Raw genomic sequence first — 26,589 nt, forward strand, 5'->3', positions numbered from 1 at the left:
TTCAGGGCCTGATACTCTGAGGACCTTCCCCCTCCTCCCATCTAAACCTTCGACCCATGCCTTGCTCATGCTTCACACACACACATCTCTGCTTAGATGGCTCCCATTCACCTTAAACCAAATACCTCCAGAATCGCTGTCGTAGTTCCTCAGATCTTCCTTAATTTTCCGTGTTGCAACTTGGGATCCATTTTCCCGTAGAAATATTTAGCAACTGTCTCCTACTGGCCTGGAAGCCCTGCATGGGAGAACCAGCCAGGCTGTGGCCACCTTGACACTGCCATGTCCCCCGAGAAAATGCTCTGGGTGCCAAACAGCCCACTTGCAACATTTAGCCTTCCTAAACTGGATCTGCTCGCCCCAGCCGTAAACGGCCCACTTTGGCCCTTGCTATTTTCTACCCGCAGCCAGCAGTGTCTGCCAAGGGCCTTTCTAGAGCAGGGCAGAAGGCCCTTCGGCGTCTCCCCGGACATAGCTGCCCCGGGTTTCCATGTGCGGAGCTGCGTTGAGGGAGGCCTGGATCCCTTTGGCTTCCAGAGGCCTTCCTCCTTGCCTGCCCCTCCAGGCTGGGGGGCAGGATTGCCTCTTGCTGGTTGGGGCCGTTTGCAAGGGTGGAGGGTGGGAGCTTGGGACACCCAGTGGACCTGAAATTCTGTCTCTGTCTTCCAGCCTTCACCTGCATCCAAGTTCATCCAGGGCTACCTGGGAGCTGTCATCAGTGCCGTCTCCATCGCTGTGAGTAACCCCACACTCCCCGCCCCCTGGGCGTCCTCTCCATCCTGCTGCTCTGTGACTGCCCCACCCAGCATCTCGGGCCAGACCTTATCTGAGGGTCAGGGCCGGGCAAGGGGCATGGGAGACAGAGTTTCTGGGTGGGGGCCATCAGGGCCGTCTTCCTAGGCAGAGAAGAGTAGACCCTGGTGACGCTTTCATAGACGGAGAGCACAGGCCAGTGCTCCAGGTTTGGGAGAGCAGGCGGGGAGGTGAGGCAGTGCCCGTGGGCCACGCGAAGGGCTGCACACTCCAGCTGGGGGCAGGATGTCTGCCCTAGAGGGGCCCGTGTTTACTTGGCACCCTCCTCAGAGGAGCTGGTCTTCATGCAGCCGATGCAGGAGTGGAGGGGCTCTTGATCCGTCCCCAAGGTTGGCCCAAATGTCAGCTCCCCTTTGCCCTTTGCCTGAGTTCCCTGGGTCCCCTCTTGGTGGCCTCAGTCATGTGGTCACATGTCTAAGCCTTCCCGGAGTCCTGTGAATTCCTCAAGACAGGAGCAATAGGCTCATTTTGAATCGCACAGGGTTTTGAGAATATAGCAGCTACTAAGTAGGGGAGGTTTATAGACTGTGTGAGGGTGTAAGAATGTATCCCAGGTGACACAGCAAGGGGCCTGGGCCAGAGCCAGAGGAGAAGCCCAAGCTCCCGAGACCTTGGCATGTTCATCCCACCCTGTACCTCCATCTGGTCCTCTCTCCATCCTGGCTGGGTGGTCTCCTATAGCCCGCTCCAGAGGTCAAAAGTCGCCTCACAACTTCATTACACGATAAATACATGTAATTGGTGAGAAAAGTAATTAGGAAATACAAATTAAAAAAACATTCACATATAATAAAAAATTCACATCTAATAATCTTTTTGTAAAACCCACTTTCTCATCTTTCCCATGTCATTAAATAAACGTTGTAGTTGTTCACGCCTGTGTACTAACACATTGTACCTACTGTGTACCATCATTTATTTCACTGCTCTCCTAAGACAGGGATTTGGGGCTGTTCTGAGATGGCCTCGTTTACTCTGCTCCCATGTGGACCAGGTTCACCTCCAAACAGCTGTTAGGTGGGGGGAGTCCCCACTTCATGCCCAAGATCACTCTCCTTCCCTGAATCCTTATGTCTTACCCCAAGCATGAAGCCAGAATTGCCAAATCTATTTAGATTGCTCATCAAGAGACTGCTAACCCCACCCTGGTGGTCCTGCAACCCAGCATGAAACTTCAGTTGAGGGTCATACAAACTGGGGATCTCTGATTCTGGGGGGTTGCTGGCCAGCATCAGGGGCTCTTGTGAGAGAGGAGAAAGGCTCTGTCGCCTCCTTCCTGCTCCTTATGACAAGAGGAGCCCATCACTTTGCCTAGTTTAGCAGCTTGAAAATCCCATGTTCCTTCTTGGAGATTTAAGGGACGGTGTGGAGGAGCTGGGAGGAGGAAGGCCCACGGGGAGAATCCCGAGCGGCCGTGGCTTGGACGCGCTCGAGTGGAGGGGAGGACCGTCCTGCTGGGACATCCTCCTCCTGCAGGCCTGGGGCTGCGGGGACACGGCTTCCTCCCAGGGCTCCGGGCTCTCTGCGTCCGCAGTCCTCACTGTCCCACCCTTGCGGTCCTCAGTCATTCCATCCCAACTGCTTCATAAGACCAGAACCAGCCCAGCTTGTGGGTTGGGGGTTCTGATGCCCAGACTGCAGAGTTACTGGGGGCTGGGGGCCCTCCATGGCTCTCAGAGCCACGGTCTTACCCGCAGGGATGGGGACTCACGCTGGGCTGTCATGGCCCCCAGGGGGTGTGCCTTGCTGGGGACACCTTCCTTCCCCCTCCCCACCTAGCTGCAGAGCCCTTCCAGGAGGTGTTTCCCCAGCCATGCCAGCCCCAAGTCTTAGAAGCTTCTGTCCTTCTCATGCACTCACTCAGTTACGCCCCATGTCCTGTCCACTCATTGTTCTACTGGATTTCCGGTTAACCAGGGACGGGCCCTGTGTCTTCTCCCCCACGGAGGAGGGTGCGGAGCAGTGCTCCATAAATACTTGTTAATTAGGTTGCTGATCGATTGCTGGCCTCAGGAGGCCCCTCTGCGCTCCATCCGCCCGGGGCTGCGTCCCTCTGCCTGACGTCTGCGCACAGTGAGGGTCTAACTCCGGCAGATGGAGTGGAGTTTCTGACTTGGAAAATTTGCAGCTTGCTTGCTTTTCTTTTGTGTGTGTAAATCACAAAACCTCCAAAGAAAGAGGCTTTATTTTATTTTCCTTTCCCTTGTTCTCTGGAAGCCCAGGCCCCGCGGCCTCATTAACTGATCTCTGCTTCAGTTAGTGACAAATCCCCCCCCAGGGTGAGCCTGTTAGGAGGAGATGACCTGCAAACAAGTGTCACGGCCCCAGTGGTTGGCCCAGTTCTGGTATTAATTAAAATGAGTCCCTACAAGCAGGTGGCGTGGATGGGGGCTGACAGGCCAAGGGCAGATCCCAGGGATTGAGGACCCGCTGGAGTAGAGGCCAGGCCCTGGGAGTCCAGCCTCCTCTCCGGACCCGGGAGAGCCCTTTCCCCTCTTGGAAGAGCCCCTGACCTTGGGCAGCACCCCCAAGAATCAGAGATCCCTATGTGCGCCCCTAACTGCAGTCTCATGCTGGTGGCAGGACCACCGGCAGGGGGTTAGCAGCCTTTTGGTGAACCCTCTAAATAGATCTGGCAATGTCTGGTTTCTTGCTCGGGAATAAAAAAGAAATTTCGTCTTAAGTTATTTTTGAAATCTAGCAGTTTGCTGTCTTTTAACAAAGGAAGTTCTGTCAGCGCTTGCTGTGCTTTAGTTCGGGCTTTTGTGTTGAGCACGTCTGTGGTCAACCCCGCTGAGCCCTGACTACCAGGGGGAGACCCGTTCTCTCCCTTCAGGGGTGCAAGTGTGCCGGGCACTTTGCAGGTGCTGGGGGGTCGCACAGACTGGTGTGTCCTTCAAGATGCCGAGAGGGGAAGCTGAGGAAACTCTGTGTGTCACCAGAATTATGATGAGGTGACTTGGGTGAGGTGGGACCCAGGGGAGCGCCCCCTAATTCACACAGGGCTGACTCTTAGAAGACAGACTGGAGAGAAGCGAAGGCAGGGTCTGGTGCTCCAGAAAGAGGGCACAGCACACAAAGAGGCACGCAGGAGAAGGAGAGCATGACAGATTCCGGAAGCTGTCAGAAAGTGAGTGTGGCTGCAGTACCAGGAGTGATGGCATCGGGGTGACGCGGAAGCGGGAGGGGGCGAGGTAGTGGGGGCTGGTCATGAATCATCATGGGTCCCTTGTCAGGAGTTAGGAGAGCCATGCCAGGAACCCCTGCCTGGTCTCAGGGACCCCGGGGTGTTGCAGGGGGTGCAGGCAAAGAGGGCTGGGGGGGAAGTCGTGGGGGGGGGTGGCCGGCACAGCAGATGGACCACCCTTGTGGACACGGGGTCCTGGATGAGAGTGGACTTGGGGCTGGAGAGGAAGGCTCAGGGCTGAAGTCCCACATGAACGGTCAGGAGCTGGATGGTGGAGCCAGAGTATGAGAGTCGCATCCTCAGACACTTCACCTTCAGCCAGGTCCACGCTGGCCGAAGACTTTCCCTGTTGGAGAAATGCTGACCTCTATTCCTAAAGGGCCTGCACCCTGGAGGGTCCTTTCTGTATAGGATGCAGTGACCGTGTGTTACCCTAGACAGCAGGGCACAAGGAGGTATCCCAGGGGATCCCCGGGCTGAACCCCTCCCCCTCCCAGCTCCCATTGTTTGCTGGAGCTCCATGTCCCTGTGATAGTCAGGCTGGCAAATAATCATAATGGCTAACACTTGTGGAGTGCCTGCAATGTGCCAGGCACTGTTTAGATGTCCATCTCCTAAGGCACACCCTGAGCTACACCCTCAAGCACGGAGAGAGCCAGGTGCAGTCTTGCAGAAAGCCCAGGAACCAAGTACGAAGGTGGGTGGAAGTGCAACCCCTCGTTACTCTTAAAGGGCCCCTCAAAAATGTTCTCCCGGTCCCCACTGTTCTCAGGGTACCTGGGAGGGACTTGTCTACCAGGGTGCATGGTAACAGTTCCTCCAGCTGGAAGCCAAGAACACTGCTTGGCTTTTCCCACCTTCTCACGCCACAGGGGAGCAGGAAGGACAATGTGTCCTTTGTCAGCAGAATAGTGTCTGATTAAGCCAGCTCTGTCACTGACTTCACTCTGTGCCTCAGCGTCCTCACTGCTGTCCTCACCTGGTGTCTTCTGTGGCCCAGGCTGTAGCTCAGGGTGCCTCCGTGGTCCAGGGTGTAGCTCATGGTGCCTCCGTGGTCCAGGCTGTAGCTCATGGTGCCTCCGTGGTCCAGGCTGTAGCTCATGGTGCCTCCGTGGTCCAGGGTGTAGCTCATGGTGCCTCCGTGGTCCAGGGTGTAGCTCAGGGTGCCTCCGTGGTCCAGGGTGTAGCTCATGGTGCCTCCGTGGTCCAGGGTGTAGCTCATGGTGCCTCCGTGGTCCAGGGTGTAGCTCATGGTGCCTCCGTGGTCCAGGGTGTAGCTCATGGTGCCTCCGTGGTCCAGGCTGTAGCTCAGGGTGCCTCCGTGGTCCAGGGTGTAGCTCATGGTGCCTCCGTGGTCCAGGGTGTAGCTCATGGTGCCTCCGTGGTCCAGGGTGTAGCTCATGGTGCCTCCGTGGCCCAGGGTGTAGCTCATGGTGCCTCCGTGGTCCAGGGTGTAGCTCATGGTGCCTCTGTGGTCCAGGGTGTAGCTCAGGGTGTCCTCCCTGATCCAGGGTGTAGCTCATGGTGCCTCTGTGGTCCAGGGTGTAGCTCAGGGTGTCCTCCCTGATCCAGGGTGTAGCTCATGGTGCCTCCGTGGTCCAGGGTGTAGCTCAGGGTGTCCTCCCTGATCCAGGGTGTAGCTCAGGGTGTCCTCCCTGATCCAGGGTGTAGCTCAGGGTGTCCTCCCTGATCCAGGGTGTAGCTCAGGGTGCCTCTGTGGTCCAGGGTGTAGCTCAGGGTGTCCTCCCTGGTCCAGGGTGTAGCTCATGGTGCCTCCGTGGTCCAGGGTGTAGCTCAGGGTGTCCTTCCTGATCCAGGGTGTAGCTCAGGCCCAGCTACTCTTCTCTGAGCCTGATGGAGGTAGGAGGTCAACAGCCTGAGAATCCAGACCAGACTGTTGTCTCACTGCTTTCACTCTGTGGGGCTTCCAGGTTGGAGGGCCCATGGTATGGACCCTGTATCAGAATCTGAAGTGTTCCAGAAGCCTGCAGATGGTGATGCTGGCAGTGGCAAGTCTGATGCAAATATCGGCTTCACATCTATTCTGGGGAGGACAAGTTGTTGTCCCTTCCTAGATGGAAGGGGTCTGATGTAATTGGCTTTCTAGCAGGTGGCCAGCAGGTTCTTGTGAGGAATGGTTCAGGGGTCAGTGTTGGTCACTATTGCTAGCAAAGAAGCCACACAGCTGCAGCTGGAGCTGACTGGTGTGTGAACCTGTGCATAACTCTGTCCTGGCTACCTTGGCCCTTTGCTCTTGAACCAGTTGCCAAGTGACAGTCTGGTTGGGGTTGCAGGACTGTTGACCTCCATAGAGGGTCAGGGCCCACTGGTTGTTACCAAGAGTTTATTCTACAATGCATGCCCTCTGGTGGGCATTTTTGGTACCTCACAAATTCCTTGACCTGCCCCAGCCCTTGCTCCACCAGGGCCCACAAAAATCCCTGACCACATAGTTATATTATTATCCACCACCCAAGAGTAGATCCTAAATTCTGACCTCATGCCATCCCTCCTTTCAGGCATGCCCCTTCCATTGTTCTCCAGGGCCCCTTGGACCCCCTTATGGCAGGTGCCAGTAGAGTCTGCAAAGCCAGCTGCAGACAACCTGGTATTTCATGCTTCTGAAGCCTGCCGAGTCCCCCTCCCTTCTTACCTGGCTGCGTCCTACTCTCCCTTAAGGCTCAGTTGGGCATGGCCTTTCTCAGAAGCCTTCACAGCCCTGGGGGGCTGCCCCCTCAAGGCCCCTCCTCCTGGCAGAGTGGGTGAGCCATCCGCTCAGGTGACCTTAGACCTGTGCATGCAGCGTCTAGCCCCAGAGAGCTGCGTTTGCTGAGGAGGACAGCAGCGGCTGCATGAGGCGTCTCCTTCGTGGCTCTTTTTTTTCTGCCTCAGAAATCGATCAGTCACTTGATTTATCTAGAAACATTTATTAGGCAGCTACTCATTTCACCAGGCACCAGAAATTCCTTGAGGAATAAGAGAGTATACACGGTCCTTGTGCCCAGCACTTAGAGCCTATTGGGAGAGATGGATTTTTAGTAAAGAGTCCACAGGTAAAAATACTTCTGTGCAATTCTGTTTCTCGTAATATACATGTGTTACTTTGACTCCCAACATTTTAAGAAGTAAGTGAATATACTTAGGGACTGTAATAGGTACATGGAAGGAAGAGTTCCAGGTTCTGTGAGAGGCTGCAAAAGGAGAGCCCCGAGTGAAGAGGAGGCCTCTTTGAGGGCTTGATGTTCAAGCTGAAAAGTGAGGAAGCCAAGGGACAGCAGGGCTTGAGAGAGAGGGAGGGAGGGAAGGAGAGAGGGAACTGGCTCGTTGGAGAGGCAGGGCGGCGGCAAGGTGGCTGGAGCCTTGCAAGCACGGCCTGGAGGTCATGCAGGGCCCTGCGGGTCTTAAGTGCAGCGAAGCCACTGAAAGACTAATGCACGTTGGTATCCAGTTTTGGAAGTCCACTCTGGCTGCTGTGGATTATGCAGTGGATTAGAGGGGTCAGGGGTGCGAGTAGGGAGCCCAGTTAGGATGTGGGCAGCTGTCCAGAGAGAAGTGATGGGTGCTTAAGCTAAGTGGTAGGAGCGGAGAGAGAGAAGTAGCTGCGTTCAAGACACCCAGCAGATAGAACAGGGAGCTCTGCCCCGTGGGCTGGATGTGGGGTGGCAGAGGCTCCTGTCCAGGTAGACTTCTAGGTTTCTGGCTTGAGGAGCTGAGCTGGGAATGGGAGAGGCAGGCCGGGTGTGGGTGGGGAGGAGAAAGATGACCTTCATTTGTGGTGTGTGCAGGTGGAGTGCCTGAAGTCCATCGAGGGAGAGGCAGGCCGGGTGTGGGTGAGGAGGAGAAAGATGACCTTCATTTGTGGTGTGTGCAGGTGGAGTGCCTGAAGTCCATCGAGGGAGAGGCAGGCCGGGTGTGGGTGAGGAGGAGAAAGATGACCTTCATTTGTGGTGTGTGCAGGTGGAGTGCCTGAAGTCCACCGAGGTAGAGGCAGACCGCAGGGGACCAGGTATGTGGGCTGGAGTGGAGGACACAGCCTGGGTGATGCAGGCATTGCCCCAGTCCCATCTGAGGTCTCCTCTCAGGCCTTGCAGAAGCTACGCTGGTGTTGGCCTGGAAGGACCTTCATACTCAAGGAGACAGTTATCAGCCATGTAGCACATGACACTGGAGCTCTTGTGGCATGGAGCTCCCACCCCACCCCAATTCTTGGTACTGGTCAGCACTTATCTCCACCACAGCGGATGGCCAGGGAGCCAGTCCTCCCTCCTCTTCCTCTGACCTTCTCAGCTGCCCATGGCAAATTTACCCTCCTGGGAGCCAGAGCTTGGAGAGAGGTAGCCAGAGAATGTCCACTGCTTCCTCTGGCCAAATCTGATGTCCCATGGGTCCTGGGCTCTGGCTTCTCCCAGGACCCCTTGTCTGCTGGCCACATGGGGAATTCTTATGCAAAATCTGCACCCCGTTTGTGTTCCTCTCCACCAAAATACAGCCCCTGTTTGGTTAATTTCTATTTTGTGGCTTATCCGGATGGAGGCTGTTAAAACAGACCCCGGGGGACCCTCAGCAGTGATTGTTCCATATCTCATTATCTTTCCTGAACCCGATTGTTAGCTCAGATTTTTCTGATCGCTAGCTGCTGTTCGTGATGAGTTGTGTGCCATTAATGCCAGCTGGTTCCCTTAAACAGGACCCACCATGCCAGGGAAAGTGAGCTGGCATTCAGAGCCACCAGCCACTTGGCTTTTTAATTTTAATGGGCTCCACCAAATGTTCCAGGCCAAAGGGTCCCCAGGGAACCAGAACAGACAGGCTCCCAACCCAGTCAGCAGCCCACCCTGGTTCCTTCCGAGGCTGTGGCCATCCTAGCTGTTGGGACAGTAAGGTCTGGATTGGGGGCCTCCGCTGTATTCATGCCTTCTTGCCACCAGGCGCATCCTTGATGAGTGGACGGCGTGACCTCACTGGCTCCTAGCGAGCTTGCAGCCACACATGTGCCTGGGCCTTCTCCCTACTTTGCTGGTCCCAGCCCCTTCCCTGGGCTCAGGCGTGTGGGCTGTGCGCTTAGAAAAGTGTGTGTGCCTCACTAAATCTCACCCGTCCATGTTGGGGAGACCCTGGTGGCTTCAGGAAAGGGGAGGCCAGAAGAGACCTGGGACCCGAGAATTGTTTTCTCTCTTCTTTCCTCCTCCCTACCCTGGGCTCCCACCTGGGGTGGGGGAGACAGGCTGGGTCATCACTCTGGGCTGTGTCGATCCTAGCCGGTGGGAAGAACAGCCAGCCAAGGAGGGGAAGGCTCGAGGGCAGTGGGCATGTCTGAGTGTTTGCTACAGCCAGGGACCACTATTCCTTCCCGCCCTCCCACCACCCTCCAGCCTGGCCTGCCCTCAAGAGGCTGCCGGGGAGGGGTTCCAGCTCCCCGCTGGCTTCTCAGAGGACTCCTGCTCCCCGTTCCTCCAGCACTCCCTGCATCTTTCCAAACAAAGGTGGAGGGTTTTGAACCCAGACCTTCTATTTTCTAGCTGCCGAGGGCAGAGGGGGCTCAAGACCCCTATCTTCTCTGCCTGGAGCTGCCTTGCAGTCATCTGGGCCCCAGCCCCAGGCTGGTCTTTTCAGGGAGGCTTTTGCTTTGCAAACAGCCAGTTTTAAATGGCTTGTAGTAATTTTTAAAAATGGCCTGTCAGACATTCCTCACTGAGATGCAAGACAGTCGGAAAGTAAAGAGCACAGTGGCTGAGAGCAAGGCTTTGGGATTAGCAGGCCCTGGGTTTGAATCCTAGTTCCACCTGCCTCATAATAGTGTCTGTCCTGCGGCAAGGTTACTTAACCTATCTGAACCTGTCTGAACTTCTCTCAATCTGTAAAAAGGGGCAACACGCCCTATCTGTAAGCCTGGTAGTGGGGATTTAATTAAGATGTTTCAGGCGGTGTGCCCAGCACTTGGCCTGGTATCTCTGCATGCCCCTTTCCTCTTCCTCAGCGCTAACGCCCGCCTGTGTGTCCTCTGGCCTCCCTCCACAATGGCACCTTGTAGGAACATATTCCCTGGTATTTTGGGGGGTTGGGGGACCCTTTCTGAGTCACAGAGGTAGTCACTTGCTGCTGAAAGTGGGGAGACCCGGCCTTGGTGAGTTCCATCTGAGCAGCAGGGGCCCTGGAAGCAGGGCCACAGGGCCCAGGGTGGGCGGGCAGCACCCCCCAGCCTGCCCCCACCCCCTCCACTGAAGTGTGTCCAAGCTGCCGCACGTCTCTGTGCCTCCCTGCCTCCCCTTGAGCAGGCAGAGAGGATAAGAATTAGACTCTGACCACCAGCTTGAGGCTTCAAATGGAGGCCAGGCACCTGAGGGCCCAGGCCGGCTTTGCCTGGCAGCACTCTGGCTCCGCGGGGTCCTGGACTGCCCAGGGGCTGGCGGGCTGGCACTTCTTATCTTCCCAGGTCTCACAGTTACGGCCTGGGCTGGGCCATTCGTGCCGTGCCTGCCCTGATTTGACTGCTGTGGGCACCCTGCAGTCCTGGAGGCCTTCCCAAGGTTCTTCATCTTCACCAACAACCCAGAGGGTTGAGGCCAGAGCCAGGGTGGCCTGCTGAACCACCAGGTGTGCCAGGCCGAGAGCAGGCTGTCCCCAGCCCCATCAGGTCCACAGTCCCACAGGGGAGGGCTGGCCCTGGCCGCAGTTTGGGGGAGCAAAGGCCTCTATACACCCATCTTCTGGTCTGGCCACAGACATCCTCTTTTGTCTCCCGTGCCTGTGCGAATGCGGTTTCCCCACCAAAATGTCCTTCTCCCCAGCCTAAATCCACCTTCCTCTCCTCCAAGAAGCCCCTCTTCCAGACTTTGCTGATCTCTCCATCCATTCACTTCTTTGTCGTTTGTTGCATTTATTCCTCAGCCACTGCCTTACTGAGCATGTACTCTATGCCATCCCCTGCCCTAACGGCCAGGCATACAAAGATGAAGAAGGCACAGTCCCTCCCTCTCAGTCTGGCGGGGGCATTAGACCCACAAACAGGGTACTGAGTGCTGGGAAGGAGGGGCTGGTGATGGGCAAGGGAGCGACTTTCTGCCTGGGAGAGGTGACGTCATTCTTACATAGATTCATTCATCGAGGCCTCTTACATGCCAAGCTCATGCTAAGCACTGTACATAACATTCTTATAACAGCCCTGGGGTGCTGTAGACGTGACTGTCCCTTTTACAGATAAGGAAACTGAGGCAGAGAAAGGTTAAGTGACTCCCAGTGTTAATGACACTGGAGGTGGCGCTCAGAGCTGGGCCTTAAAGAACAGGCGTAGACTGAGCAGGGGAAGGAGGGGGGTTCGGGGCATAGAGACCAGCAAGGGCAAAGACCCTGAGGAGGGAAATGCACATAACGTTTCAGTTGACTGGACTCACGGAGAGAGAACGTGGGTGTTGGGGGAGTGGGGAGGGGAGGTTATGGAGGCCACAACTGCTGCATGGAGGAGACTCACCTACTTGCACAGGCCGTGGGGAGGAGCCGCCATGGCGGACAGGATTGGACCTGTGTTCTAGGGAGACGAGGGTCGGCATGGGGGATGGACTGGAGTGGGAGTGCCCAAGGCAAAGGCAAGGGGGGCCCAGGTGTCCTGTGCTGGGTGAGGGGAGCTGGAGTCTGAGTGAAGACGGACAGGGAGCCCGGGATGTCCGATGCACTCCCGTCCTGCTCTGGGCGACTCTGCTTACCTCTCCAGTCACCTGTGAGTCCCCCCGTGCTGAGTCCTGCCTGTCCGGCCAGGCCCATGCCTGGGTCCACAGTGGGGCACCAGGCGTGTGGTACTTAAGACGCTGGGTGGGAGTGAGGGGCATTCTACACTTCACTTATTGGCAGATTATAGATTCTTCTAACAGCAACCTCCCCACCATCCCTTTTCCTCTCCCCAGAGAGGCTGTAGGTGTGCACGTGTGTGCGTACGCGTGTGTGTGTGTGCGTGTAGCTGATGCTTTTCCTCTCCCTCTTTCTCATGGGCCGGTTAACTGGGACGACGGGGCAGTGATGCTTTAAGGAGCCACCCTGGGGCTCGGCAGCAGCAGGTCATGCTGAGGATGCAGGGTCTGGAGTGCAGTTCCAGGGCAAGGTGGTGCCCCTTCCTCCCATGGGCCGCTGCAGCACCACACACTCTTTCTGTTTTCTCTTTCTAAGGTGGGCCTTAATGTCCTGGTTCAGAAAGCCAACAAGTTCACCCCGGCCACCCGCCTTCTCGTCCAGAGATTTGTGCCATTCCCCGCCGTAGGTAAGCCTTGCACAGCGAGGAGCGTCTGTGCGTGTGTGCACAGGCATGCATGCACCACCTGTGGGCGTGTGAGGCGGCCGGGCTCTGGGGGAGCTCTCTCCTGACACTGGGTGGGGGCTGTCTCCTGGCTGGGGCGACTGGAACAAAATGTGTGTAGGTAGAAGAAAGGGTGACTGGGGCCCCACTGACCAACTCTGTGCCTGAGATTCCGCTTTTAGCACAGGGATTCTTAACCGGGGATCCCTAGACCCCCAAGGGGTCAGTAGATAGAATGCAGTAGATGTCGTGGACTTGGTTGGGGAAAATATTTATACTAACCTCTAACTGAAATTTAACATTTCCTTCCATTATGAATGTAGGCAGCAAATCACAGTAATAAGCAGGACTTGTGTCTGTCACCAGTAGAAATCACAGATATTTTCATGTCACATTACAGTTGTTACGAAGATCTTAAAATATCATTTATGCTCAACACTAATTCAAAATTATATTTAATAGATCCACCAGTAGATCTTGTTTTTTAATTAATTAGTTTAAAATCACATCTATTACTGTATCACAATTGAAAAAATATTTTGATAACTTATTTCAATATAATCCCTTTGTAATCCTACATATTTTGTTTTATGCGCTTAGAGACATTATTTGGAGAGGGGTGCATAGGGCCTCACCAGCCCGTCACAGGGGTTCCTGACACAAAGGAAGGTTTAAGGCTCCCGCTAGTCTGGTGCTCCAAGCCCTTGTGTGGTGGGCCCTTTACGTTTCAGGGGCCTCCAATCATATTCAAGTAACTGTGCGTGCACGTGTGTGTGTGTGTGTGTGTGTGTGTTTGTGTGTGTGTTCATAGGGGCTTTCGCCTGCTTTCAGCAGAGTCTTTGCTGGTCTTGGAGCCCTGAGCTTACAATAGATGCCCCAGGCCTGGGCCCTGAGATCCCACAAAGCCCAACCTGGCTCTTAAGAAGCCTACACCTTATTTGGAGAAAGGGCACAACAGTGAAAACTTTTTTCAAAACTAAAAAGAAATACACAGCACTGACACTGAAAGAAACACAAGGCTGACCACCATTAGTCATCAAAAGAGAAGGAGAAGCAAGTGCTTGAACCATGACACTGAGTTCCCCATCTCATGCCAGAAGACAAAGCTGGGGCAGGTCCAGGAGGGGCATGAGGTCCCATTACCTCCCTGGTACCAAGGCTCAGCCTGAAGAGCCAGGCATGAGACCCAAGCTCATGGTCCCAACCCTGTTCTTCATCTCCAGGGCTCAGCTTCCCCATCTGTAAAATGGGGGCACCAGTACCTACCTTCCTACAGCCTTGAGCTGAGGATCAAATGAGACCACAGACCAGTTCCATTCATAGGAAAGTGCTTTGAAGCACCTGAAAAGCCCCTGTGAGTTGGTGGGAGATCATTATTGAGCAGCCCCACCTCCTTGTGGGCCCAGAGGCTAATGAACTCCCAGGACCAACCACCCGGCTGTTCCTCAGCCGACCCAGATAATTGCTATAGCAACTCCACACTTTTAATGAACTCTCAGCTATTTCTGGTGTGGGCCATTAATGGAATAACTCTTTAGATCTGACTTTGTTAAGGGGCCTAATTGAGTGAACACAGCTGCCGATCTTGCGTTCCTAGCCATCCTGAGCTGGAGGGTCAGATGCAGCCTGAGGAGGGGGCAGCTCTCAGCTGCACTGGACTGGATTTTGGTCTCAGCTGAGATGTAATCTGTCCTTGAACCAAATTCAGATAAGAACTCCACCAGGGTCCCATTCCAGCCTTGCTTGGCCAGCCGTCTGTCTTGCTGTGTGACCTTGAAAGTGGTCTTAACCTCTCTGGGGGCTCTCAGAAGGAGGGCCCCTGCTTTCAGGTTTGACCCTTTCTGTCCCCCTACCTGAGACTTTCTGACCTGTCCCTCTTTGGGCTCCAGCCGATTCCTCTCCTGTTTTCTTGTCAGGGAGGAGCTGCAGCCCCTCACGCTGGTCCAGCCATTATGGAGGGTCTTGCCATCCTGCATATCCCTAGCCAGTTGCTCAGGGTATACACGGTGTGGTTTGCAGCCCTGATAGTCGTGGCTCGCCAGGATCCTGAGAGCAGCAGGCCCTTTCTGGCTGCTTCCTCAGGCCCACTGCCCAAGTCCTGGCTGTGTGTCTGCCTGCCTTCCACCCACTGCCCCTTTCTCTCCTCCCCCACATGCGGGCTTCCATCTCTCTGGCCCCCAGTGTCCATCCCAGGTCCACCTGCAAATGGGCACTTGCCGACCCTCTGGGTGGACGCTGACACAGTGGTGTACAGGGGGAACAGGCATGCACCTCACCCCCCAGGGGCTTAAAAGCCCCCTGGTCCTCTCAGGCCACTGACTAGTCCCCGCACTTGGCCTCTCTGCACCTTACCCCCCAGGGCCTCCGGCCAGACAGAGCATCTGTCGGCCCAACAGCACACTGGCAGGGCCTACGTCCCTCCAGGTGTCCACCTCTGCTTCCCATGGCAGGCGAGACCAGGCTGCGCCAGGCCACCATCAAGGCCACTGAGAAGCCTGCGCAGGACTTGCCTTACCTTGTAGAGAGTCCTTTGGCCCTCTGGCCCCCTGGCCTGATGGAGAGACGGGACTCACGGAGCCCTGAGTGCACACGGGGAGCAGGTTGATGCAAGTGGAAGTGATCAGATGAAGCCCTGGTAGTTGGGGGTGGGGGCGGGGGGGGTGGTGGAGCAGAAGGGGGTCTTCAGCTCAGGGGAGAGTAGGTTCTGGAAGGGCCCTGTGCCCTGTGCTCAGCGGCCACACCCCTCCGCCCTCTCCCCTGGGCGGGCTGGCACTCAGGATCTGGGGAACGAGGAGGCTCCTGGGGTCAGCTACTTCTTCCCGCTGCTCTGCCCTCTCCTGCTCCAGCTTGAAGTCCGGGAGGTGCCCCGCTGCTGCCCAAGAGAGAGGCTCGAGACTTCCGGGCACAGGATGCCTGATTCCTGCACCTGACTCGGCCACTCCGACCGCTCTCTGGCCTCAGACCAGACCCTGTTTCAGCCCTTTCCGACGGGGCCCTCCGTGACAGTCGCTGCGGGCCTCCCGCGGGTTTGCAGAGCCCGGTGCGTCAGCGGCCCACGGCTCTCCACGTCTCCCCCGGCAGGCCTCTCTTCCCCCTCACTTCTCCTCATTCTCTCTCTGGGAGGACCCTCTGGCAGAGTGAGCCATCCCCGTTTTGCAGAAGAATAGCCAAGTTCAGGCTTGCTGAAAGTTATCCTTAGCTGGCCAAAGCCCACGCCTCCCAGGCTCCGGCCAGGGCTACTTCAAGTTCACCTGGATACCTCCTTCACCCCTGCAGGGAGAAACTAACTGAGGGATGTGGTCCAGGGGCAGCTGGGGCTCCTCTGCGTCCCACCAGGAGCACTCCACCAGTTGGCCCCTGGCTTTTCAGCTGGGGTTGTGTGCACGTGTGTGCGACTGATGTGTGTGCATGCGTGTGTGCTGAGTACCTGGGAAGCCCCGAGGATGCTCACTGCAGCCAATTCTCTCCCTCAAGGTGGTTTCAGAGCCTTGCTGTGCCCTGGTCTAGGACAGCAATCATGTGGGAAATCTCAGTTTCTATTTATACACGGAGATGTTAGGAAAGACGGTGAGTCCAGGAGCATGTGTGCTGGCATTGGAATTGATTGGGGACTGGTAATTAATTTGTTTAGACCTTAATTAATTCTTCAGTTCTTTCTTATTTGTGGACTGTCACGCTTAATTGTGTTCAGGAGTTCGAGCTCGGAGCAGGCCCTCCATTAATTGATGTGTGGTTGCTGTGAGGTGGAAGTTAATGGTTTGGGGAGCTGGGCAAACAGTGTAATTAAAGGTCAATCGAGGAGGCATCGGAAAAATACCCCCGCCCCCAGGTCCAGTCACCAGTCTCCACGAGCGGAGCCCATTCCAGGGGAGGCAAGCTCCACAGACAGCTTTCTTGTGAGGCCCTGGGGTGGGAGCTGGAGGAGTGGCAGGCAGGATGGCATGGCAGGTCCCAGGTGCCATGATGCGGCACCAGGGAGAGGCACAGACTTATCTTGTGAGGCACGGGCAGGGCGGAGACTATGAGCTGGAGCTGAGGGCACGGCCGGGGACCCAGGCTCTGTGTCTGTGTATGTGGCGGTGAGGGCCGGACAGGAAGCTCTGAAGGTTGCCCCCAGGCTGCCTGGCTGGATCCACGTGGACCAGGGGACAAGCCGCGGGTGTGCTAATAAAGAGCCCCATCTGGGCCTGAGCTTCAGCACCGCTGGCCAGCTCCTTGCACAGGGAATAACCTTCCTGCATGGACCGGAAATGGCAGCCTCATCAGCCCTTTGTGGGAAGTGACTTCCTCCTGCACGGTTGGCAGCAGTCCTTTACATCAAATGTCACAGCTCACTTCATCGCCATGAAGAAGTCTCTGTGTCCAGAAGTGAGTCTGCTCCTCGGGGTGTCTGGGCAGTCTTTGGGAGAGGTCTTCTGCTCGTTCACACCAGTGTGCCCCACCTCTGCCCCCGTCTCCACGCTTCCCTTCACTCCCAGACCATGGGTCTTCCTGGCATTGATTCCCCCTTCACTTTACCACTCTTCCCCTGGTGCTCAATCCACCCTGCTTTCTTCACCTGGGAGGTGGCCCCGGCAGTGTGCCTGAGCCTCAGGGGTCAGTCCCCAGGCCTCACCTCCTCCACCCTTCATCCCTGTGGTTGGAAGACAGCAGAGTGCACCTGTGTCTGCTGTGTCCTGGGCCTCGTGATTTATGCTCCTTCTGTCCAGGTCAGTGAAACTTAATGTGGTGTCCACAGAGCTTAGGCTATCCTGGAGGCCCTCAAGCCGCTTCCTAGACCTGGCCCTGCTCTTGCTCATACCCCATCACACTATGGTCAGTGTTGTGACCTCCCTTCTGCCCTCTCGCTGGGCCCCAGGCCTTTGCACGAGGCCCTGCTTGACTGGAGTGCCCCGCTCTTCCCCACTACCTCAATTCCACACTCTGCCTTCTCTTGGCTGCCAGGCCTTCGTTTCTCACTTCAGACATCACCTCCTCCAGGAAGCCCTCCCTGATAGCACCAGTCAGTTAGACCACAGCACCCTGTGTGCCTATGTCTATCCTGGAACTACCCATTTTGTTTCCAAGTCTCCCTCCCTCATCAGATTCTGAACTCCCCAAGACAGGGACTAGACCTCATTCATCACCAACCCCCAACCCCCCCTCTGTGCTTGCCACCCAATGTTCAGTGTGGGTTTGTTCAGTGAACAAATGAATGCTTTAGTAGAAATGGTTTGAAATTGGGCGCCCAATAGTAAAACCCTACCCTGATGACATTGGTGACCACATTCTGTGGCTGCTTGGACATTTATCCTGGTATTTTTTTAAAAAATTGTTCTTTGAATGTTCTGTTTTCTTATACAAGTTTTCCTTATCACTGTCATTCACTCAGTCAGCAGGCCTAGGGTGGATGACCAGGTCATCCTGGGCACATTCTTCAGCCTTTCTGGGTTGGATCTGGAAGGGTAGGCTGGACTGGGTGCCAGAATCAGGGGCAGCCCGAGAACTGGCCTGGGGCCCCGGTGTGTGTCAGGCTCCAAGTGGACGGGGCCAGTGGGACCAAGTCAACCAGAGGGAAGTCTCCAGGGCTGTGTCCTAGGGCTCTGCCTTCAGTCTCGTCCCCTTCAGTTATTTTATAACTGCCTTGGTCAGAGGCGGCCTACGGGTCAGACTCAAGGAACAGGGGTAGCAACCTGGCAGTGATTATGAATTCACAGGCAAGAGTACCAGGATCCAAAAAGATCTCACAAGGTTTGATGTAAGGCTTGCTGTTCAAAAAATGCGGCTGCAGAAGTGTAGAGGTGCTGAGATCTGATTTGACCAGAGTACGTAGGATAACGATCTGGAGATTGTGTGGGCTGTATGCTCGGAATAGGTCTGCCACGTGGTGCGTGGCTCTGAGGCTCCCTCTGGCCTCAGCTGCATTATTAGAGATCGAGTGGCCAGAACCAAGGAGTCTGTGTAGTTCTGGATCCCACACATCCAGACTAGCACTGATAAGTGGAGCCAAACAAGAGTAGCAGGATCTTCTGAAAAACTGACCGTCTGTTAATGGAATGAGCAGCCTGACCCCTGGGTTAGGGAAGTGTCTGAGTAGTAGCCTGGTCCAAAAATCTGAGAGGGGCACTTATGTGTGAGCAAGCAACTCACCTGTTCTGGGCAGCTTGCCCAGGACCTGGCATATACATAGTAGGTGCTCAGAGAATGCTTACTGAATGAATGGCCTTCCAATTCAGATATCCTATAATTCCTGAAATACAGAAGGCAGAGAAGTCCAGAGTCAGAGGAGGTGGAGAAGCACGAGGCAGGGGAGGAGGGGTTATGAACGTGGAAGGAGCAGGCCTGGTTGGGGTGGGCCAGGCCTGCTGAGGAAGGGGGAGGGGAAAGGGCATGTTGGGGCCTTGAATACTAGCTGAGAGTTCGAGCTTTAGCTTGTGATTAATGGGGGACCATTGAAGAATCTCCAGCTAGGGAGTAGCTGTGATAAAAGGGTGCTTTTCAGAAGATGAATGTGTTAGCGGGAATCTTTTATTCGGAGATCCCTAACTTCAGAGTCAGCCTATACCTAAATCTACAGGCTGATTTTCCAATCCAGAAATTCCCAGTCCTGAGTTTGTGACACTTCAGTATAGGTTGTGAAACTCCCCCCAAATTCTCAAGCTATTTAAAAGAAAATCTGTGCCATATAGCACTGCCTCTCGGGCAGAACGGTGGGGAATATCATGAAATCAAGGAAATATTAAGGTGTACATCCGCATCTGATAACCATCACTCCTCTAAAGACAGAGAGGCTATATAGTCTGGTGCGATTCGAGTGTGTGTGTGTGTGTGTGTGTGTGTGTGCGTGTGTGTGTGTAAGGTGATGATGTACATAAATGTCTGCTTGTAAATGCATAGACCGTGTCTGGCAGGGACGTGAGAATCTGGCTACAGGGGTTGCCTTAGGGGAGGGGAGTGAAACTAAATTGGAAGGAGACTTTTTTTTTTTTAAATAAATTTATTTATTTTATTTAATTATTTTTGGCTGCATTGGGTCTTCGTTGCTGCGCGCGGGCTTTCTCTAGTTGCAGTGAGCGGGGCTACTCTTTGTTGCGGTGCGTGGACTTCTCATTGTGGTGGCTTCTCTTGTTGCAAAGCACGGGCTCTAGGCGCGCGGGCTTCAGTGGTTGTGGCTCACAGGCGCTAGAGCGCAGGCTCAGTAGTTGTGGTGCATGGGCTTAGTCGCTCCGTGGCATGTGGGATCTTCCCAGACCAGGGCTCAAACCCATGTCCCCTGCATTGGCAGGCGGATTCTTAACCCCTCCGCCACCAGGGAAGCCCAATCCTAACCTTACTTTGTATTATTTACCCTTTTATGTGATTTGGATTGTTTACCGACGTACTTGTTACCTACAAAATAAAAGAGAGGGAGGAAGTGGAGTCTGGAGAACTTTGTTCAATGTCAACCAGGAGGCAAGGTGGGAGCTCAAGTCTCCTGGGGTCCACTAGAGTGTTTTTGTTTTTGTTTTAATAAAAATCATTCTATCTTTTTTTCTGATAATACACGATTGTGATATAAGTTAAACAATCGCCCTCCTCTCCCCAGAGATTAGTTTGGTATATATCCCTCCAAATTCAAATAAACATCTAAAAGTGTAGAAATCTCTGCCTATTTATTGTATCTATCTATAATATAAATATGCCTATATAAATATATATCTAATACAAATGAGATCATACTGTGTATACTGTTCGTAAATTACTTTTTAACCTCACAGTAAATTTTGGATGTCTTTCCATGACAGTCATAAAATCCCAACTTATCCTTTTAACAGCCACAATAACTCATTCTGTGGCTGTTTTTTAAAGATTATGAAATATTATTTCAAACACATGGAATATTATAGAAAATAGAGAATGAACTATTAGCTGTACCCAAAGCCTTCTGTGCCCTCTGCCTTTTTGATTCTGGTTTCCTCCTTCTCTCTGGAGGAAGGCTGTTGACTTGCATCCTCCCCATTTGTGTTTTTATATTGTATATTATGTGTATATACCATAAACCAGAAATTGTATTGTTTGTGTGTTAAGTTTACATTAACTGTGTTGTGTTGTACATATCCTTTTAAAACTTGCTCTTTGGGGCTTCCCTGGTGGCGCAGTGGTTGAGAATCTGCCTGCCAATGCAGGGGACACGGGTTCGAGCCCTGGTCTGGGAAGATCCCACATGCCACGGAGCAACTAGGCCCGTGAGCCACAACTACTGAGCCTGCGCTACTGGAGCCTGTGCTCCGCAACAAGAGAGGCCGTGATAGAGGCCCGCGCACCGCGATGAAGAGTGGCCCCCCCTTGCCGCAACTAGAGAAAGCCCTCGCACAGAAACGAAGACCCAACACAGCCATAAATAAATAAATAAATAAGTTAATTAATTAATTAAAAACTTGCTCTTCATTGTAGTTTTGAGATTTATCTGTGTTAATACATATGCATTCATCTCAGCTGCTGTAGGCTGCGTGAGTCTTCCACAGACTAACTGGGGACATCTAGGTTGTTTCCAGTTTCTCACTATTATACGTAGTACTGCACCAGACAGCCTTATACACATGTCCATGTGCACATGAGTAGGAGCTTCTCCAGGCCAGAGCTTTTCAAACAACCACCTGGGGAGCTTTAAAAAGAAATGCAGACATCTGGGTCCTACCTCGGATTTGCTTCCAGCTGTGCAGCCAGTGTTGAGAATCAACAGTCTAGGGTCTGTACCTAGAAGTGGAATGACCATGTCAGAGGGAATGCCCATCTCTACCTTTACCAAATGAGCATACTGGCTTTTACTCTGCCTGCAAGGTTTGGATTTTTGTTTCCCTACATCCTCTTCAACATTTGGTATTATCAATCTTTAAAAAATTTTTGTCCATCTGAAATGGTTCTTTTCTCATTTTAATTGGCATTTTCCAATTCCCAGTATGGTTGAGAATCTTTTCTTAACTTTATTGGGCATTTGGGTTTCCAAATAGAAGAGAGAGAGAGAGAGTAGATTCCTTTTCATACTGTCCACAAAAACAAATTCCAGATAGATTGAAGACCTAAATGTGTAAAGTAAAATGTTAAAGCTTCTAGAAGGAAATATAGATGAACATTGGAGTAGAAACATAGAGTTTCCTTTTTTTTTTTAAATTATTTATTTATTTTGGCTGCGCCGGGTCTTCGCTGTGGCATGCGGAATCTTCATTGTGGCAGGCAGGATCTTTAGTTGCGGCATGTGGACTTCTTAGTGCGGCATGTGGTCTCTTACTTGTGGCATGCATTCGGGATCTAGTTCCCCAACCAGGGATCAAATCCGGGTCTCCTGCATTGAGAGCACAGAGTCTTACCTACTGGACCAAGTCCCGGGATAGATGACAAAAAAAGTATATAACAGAGAGAAAAGGATTGCTTATTTGATAATATATGTATATTAAACTGTATGACAGCAGACACCACCAACAGTGAGACAACAAGCCACACGCTATTTGTAAACCATTAAACCAATGAGGATTAGTCTCCAAAACATATAAAGAACTCCTGCAGATTGATTTTTTTTCTTAGATTCAAATATCCGTCTTTGACTATTAATAAGTTCATGTTCATTGATTTTTAAAATATTTTAAAATATTTCTTTTATGAATTTTTACTTGAATATTTTTTGGTGATTTTGATCACTGTATCTTTTTCTTTAATTTTTGTTTTATATTGGAGTATAGTTGATTGGCAATGTTGTGTTAGTTTCAGGTGTACAGCATAGTGATTCAGTTATACATATACATGTATCTATTCTGTTTCAAGTTCTTTTCCCATTTAGGTTATTACAGAATATTGAACAGAGTTCCCTGTGTTATGCAGTAGGTCCTTGTTGGTTATCTATTTTATTTTTTTATTTTATTTTTTTTTAACATCTTTATTGGAGTATAATTGCTTTACAATGGTGTTGGTTATCTATTTTAAATATAGCAGTGTATACATGTCAACTCCAAACTCCCAATCTATCCCTTCCCCCATCCTTCCCCCCGGGAACCATAAGTTCGTTCTCTAAGTCTGTTGATCACTATATCTTTTTCTTAATAATTGTTAAAACTCTTTATGCATTTTATGATTGTTTTTGGCTGAAAGTAACAGAAACCCTCAGCTCAAACTGGCTTAAATAATAAAGCCTCTCTTATTACTTTACAGAGGTCAAGTCTCCGGTGAGGCACCCAGGGCCATTCCTTCCATCTCTATGCTCTGCCAGGGGCTTCATCTTCAGGCTTGCTCCCTTCATGGTTGTAAGACGGCAGCCTCAATTCCAAACATCAGATCAAAACCCACCACTGCCCAGAGGAGAGGAGGCTCTGCCCGCCACCTCTGCTTAAGTGGGAGGAGACTTTTCCCAAAGTCCTGCAGACATCCCTCACTGGCTAGGATCAGTCACATGTCCCTTCCTAAATCAATCACTGGCAAGGGAGGGGTTATTATAATTAGTTTAGACTGATCTTTTGGGGGTAGAATAGCTATTGGGAGTCAGTCACCATGACCCTCCATAGATTAATATTGGTAGCCCTTTGTCGTATATAATAAATATATTTTGAAAGCTTCCCATTTCTTATAATAGTGTTCATAAATAGGTATCAAATGCCATGTTTCTCAATTCTAAGATGCCTCAGTTATGAGGCATTAATCTAATAACCTTTCAGAAGAGGAGAGGACTATATTTCATATTCATTTGAAGGAATAAACAAGTGTTCACTACACATTCACTCCAAGTCACTTTTTTCAATACCACAGATTCTGAATCTCAGCCTTCTCCACATTTTACAATTCTCTTTCGGGCATTGATTGTTAAACACAGCATCATGGCCGTCACTGCTTTTCGTAATCTCTGCCTGTAATCTTGACCCTTTTAGCCCCTTTTAAATTGACAGTATAATTTTAAAATATATGAAAGATTATTGGGATTATTTTCATTTACTACTTCGTTATACTTGTGGTTTCATTTTATTCTTTACTTGAAGGAAAAAAATATTCTTGAAGTTAATCAGCTTCTTCAGGAAGTTTCTGAAACAGGTTCCTAAGTGTAGGACCCATGAATAGGTCACACCAACCCCTCCTGGCTTTAAAATTTTTATGATCTACTTCAAGAAGATTGGCATTTTCTTTTCAACTTTTAGACAAGTAAAGCATGGTTACATTCTCATTGTAAAAATGCAAACAGTATAGAAAAATTTAGGGTAAAAAAGTGGAAGTTCTTCAATAACCCCTAATTCCCAAATTTGGTTCTCTTCCCCAAGAGGATTACTCGGTGAGGTGTGACCCTTCTAGAACATTACCCAAGGATTTATGCACACACGTGTGTGTACCGGTTGTGGGGTTTTACGTTCAGTAAATCATCCTGTACATACTCAATAACTTTGTTCACATAAGTTTGTTTTGGCGATCTTCCCACGTGAGTTCCCTAATGGTGGACATTTAGGTTGTTTCTAATTATTTGCTGTTACAAACAGTGCTATAATTAACATCCTTGTAAATGTCTCTTTGTGCATATGGGCAAGCATTTCTTTAGGGTAGCTATCTATGGTTTGGCAATTTCTGCTGCCTTTAATTGCATTGCCTGGTATCTGGCAGACGATCTTCTGCATGTACAATAACTTTTCGTGTCCATGCTCCATTATAGTGTAAGTTTTAAAAAGATGTTTTAGGCAACAATTAGGAATCTAAGTTTAAGTTCAAATTCTGTGTGGATCGCTGTGGGCAGCTGAGGTGACAGTTGCGTGAACAGATACCTCTACACGTGGCTAAGTTCACCCATGCACAGACAGCTGTGATGAAGAGCAGGTAAGGTCCCCCCTGCAACATGCACTGTAAAGCACATGGTGATTTTTATAATGTTAAAATATGCATAAATGCCTCTTAGAGCAGATGAGTTACGGTATTTGGTTTTCCCAGGTGAATAGCCCATTGCTCCACCCCATATTTAAATGGCCCTTTCCCTGCAAGTCGATACAACTGCATTAACGCAAATTCATTTCCCCTACAGCTGGGGGTGTTTCTGGACTATTAACTCCATTGATCTATGCCTCTGTTCCGGTGCTAGTTCAAGGGGTAAGCTCCCCTGTAGTCATATTTTTGAGAACTTACTTGCACACTTGTCTTTCTATCTACTGCTCTTTCTCCCCCCCCACACTGTGCTTTTCACACAGGCGCTTCATTAGCTTTTCACAATCTGCATGATTTTGCATCATGATGTGTCTGATGTGAGAACATCTGCAGCAGGCAAGAGCATATTTTCCTCAGGCCTTGACACTGAGCTTGCCATCAGCATGAAGCAATCTCTGTCTCTCTCTTTCTCTCCCTCCCTCTCTCTCTCTCATCCACTGACATCTCCTAGCATCACTGCTCCAACATTAGTTATGCTTGAGTCTTGAATGGTGTCAATCTGAGTTGAAAATGTGCCAGCTTTCTTAACATTATCACTAACAGACTGCTTAATTAACCTGCTGATACTGTCAATAATGGATCTTGCTGGTGTGCTAGAAAGGAGACCCATAGCCCATGTTTGGTCTCTCTCTCTCGCTCTCTCTTTTCATTTACTTAGTCTCTCAGTGTCTATGTCTCTGGAGTTGGACTTTCCAGGAGTGGGATGAGAAGGACCTGGGAGGGTTTGAAAGGAATACAGCGGAACTGAAAGTTCTGGAAGAGATCATGGAAATGAAATCACTAAAACAGGCTGGCATTCTCATTGCTCAATGGCAGGGATGGCTAGTAACCGGTGCATACAGCAAGTGCTTAATAAATGGATAACCACTGTACACAGTCAACAGAAGAGATTACAGGGCATGTGCTGTCTGTGTAAGCAGTAAGAACTGTGGGTGTTCCAAGGGAGGAGCCTGGGGTTGCCATCTTCTGAGGTGGCTTTCAGCGTTTTCTCTTTCTTTCCAGCCAGGTAGCTCAGATGAGAGGGGGACATTGTCATCCCCAAAAGCGTCCAGGAGGGGAGGGAGGCTGGGTTTTCACTTCCTTTCATGCTTTGTCTTTCATCTCAGGTGGTTTTGTGTTTGAACCAAAGGCCTGCTCTGTCCTTCTGAGGCCACATCACACATTCGGAAATTTCAGAGAGCAGGCGAGATGCCACCATGAGCCTGGGGCAGCTCCATCACCTTGAAAACCATGCTGTCTCTTGTCTTTGTCTCCATCACATGCACACACACACAATCAGGCTAGATATGTCTCAGCCGCCCCTGGCTTCCCTCTACCTGGAGATCCTGTAAGCTCAGACAGCACCCAGTGATCCCGTGGAGACACTAAATGCAGCCCCTCCTTTTACACTTGGGAAGCTGGGCAGGGGGTGGGGTTTGCAGAGTCAGCTGTTGGCTCCTGGCTTTAAGCAGTTGCTCCTCCCCTGGACCACATTCCTGTGGCCTTGCCTTTCCTAGAATGGTGGTGGTGGTGGTGGAAAGGATTCTCAGAGGGCAGAGATTGATGCCTTTCAGGGCAGAAAACCCCAATATTCTCTCCAAAGAGAGACTATTATTGGGTCTCCTGGGTACTGAAGGCCTGGCCGTCCCAGGGGTGCGATGGGTGTAGTACATGCCTGCCACCACTAGAGGGCGAGTCACTAACACACAGGCCAGGTGCCCCTTCCCAAGGCCACTCTGGGGGCCCTGGGGCTGTCAGGAGCTCACCTCTGAGGGTGGGGAGGGGGAGATGCAGAGTCAGGATTGGAACCCAAGCCCAGCTGGCCTGAAACCCAGGCTCCCATTCTCTCTTCCTTTACCTCAGATTCACCTTCCTAACTCTGTCAGTCTGGATGTGTGTAAGACAAGGGTTGTTCAACGTCAGCTCTACTGACACGTTGGGCTGGAAAATTCTTTGTTCTGAGGGCTGTCCTGTGCCTTGTAGGATGTTTAGTCGTCTTTGGTCTCTAGAGATCACACTAGATGCCAGTAGCAGCCCCCCATCCCCCAGGTTGTGATCATCAAAAATGTCTCCAAATATTGCCAAATGTCTCATAAAGATGGCCCCAGTTGAGAGCCCCTGTGTAAGACAGGAGAGCATGCCTGCTGTGGAGACAGGAGGAACTGATGCCGAAAAGGTCTGCGCATGGTTCCCACTGCTCCTGTGTGTCGTGTGGAAACACGAGAGCTACTCAGAGATGGCATATGTGCTGTAAATACATTTCGAAACTGTATTTGGTCTCCTGCTTTTCTTCTCTGAAGACTGCAGAGTATCTCAGTCTTCCTTTCTGTTTATTCCACCTCCCCACTTTACTGAAACAGGAGATTGAGGCTCAGAGACCCCCAGGGCCTCAAGCCACCCCTCACCTGCAGAATCCTGTCCCCCA

General features: G+C 51.9%; 1 protein-coding gene across 4 annotated transcripts in view; it reads left to right on the plus strand.

Annotated features, from left to right (window-relative positions):
• Positions 1-26,589, plus strand: part of SFXN5 (sideroflexin 5) — a 120,693-nt gene that overhangs the window by 61,294 nt on the left and 32,810 nt on the right. For 3 of the 4 annotated variants that reach the window (XM_082426073.1, XM_082426070.1, XM_082426071.1), the window contains exons 9-10: positions 670-735; positions 12,158-12,248. In XM_082426073.1, the coding sequence (XP_082282199.1) occupies positions 670-735; positions 12,158-12,248 (157 nt within the window). Of the gene's footprint in view, positions 1-669; positions 736-12,157; positions 12,249-24,285; positions 24,351-25,291; positions 26,559-26,589 lie in introns of those variants that run through there. The other variant, XM_082426072.1, reaches the window with a different exon arrangement.

Source organism: Balaenoptera physalus (genome assembly GCF_965194825.1).
Source record: "Balaenoptera physalus genome assembly, chromosome: 15".
Lineage (NCBI taxonomy): Eukaryota > Metazoa > Chordata > Mammalia > Artiodactyla > Balaenopteridae > Balaenoptera > Balaenoptera physalus.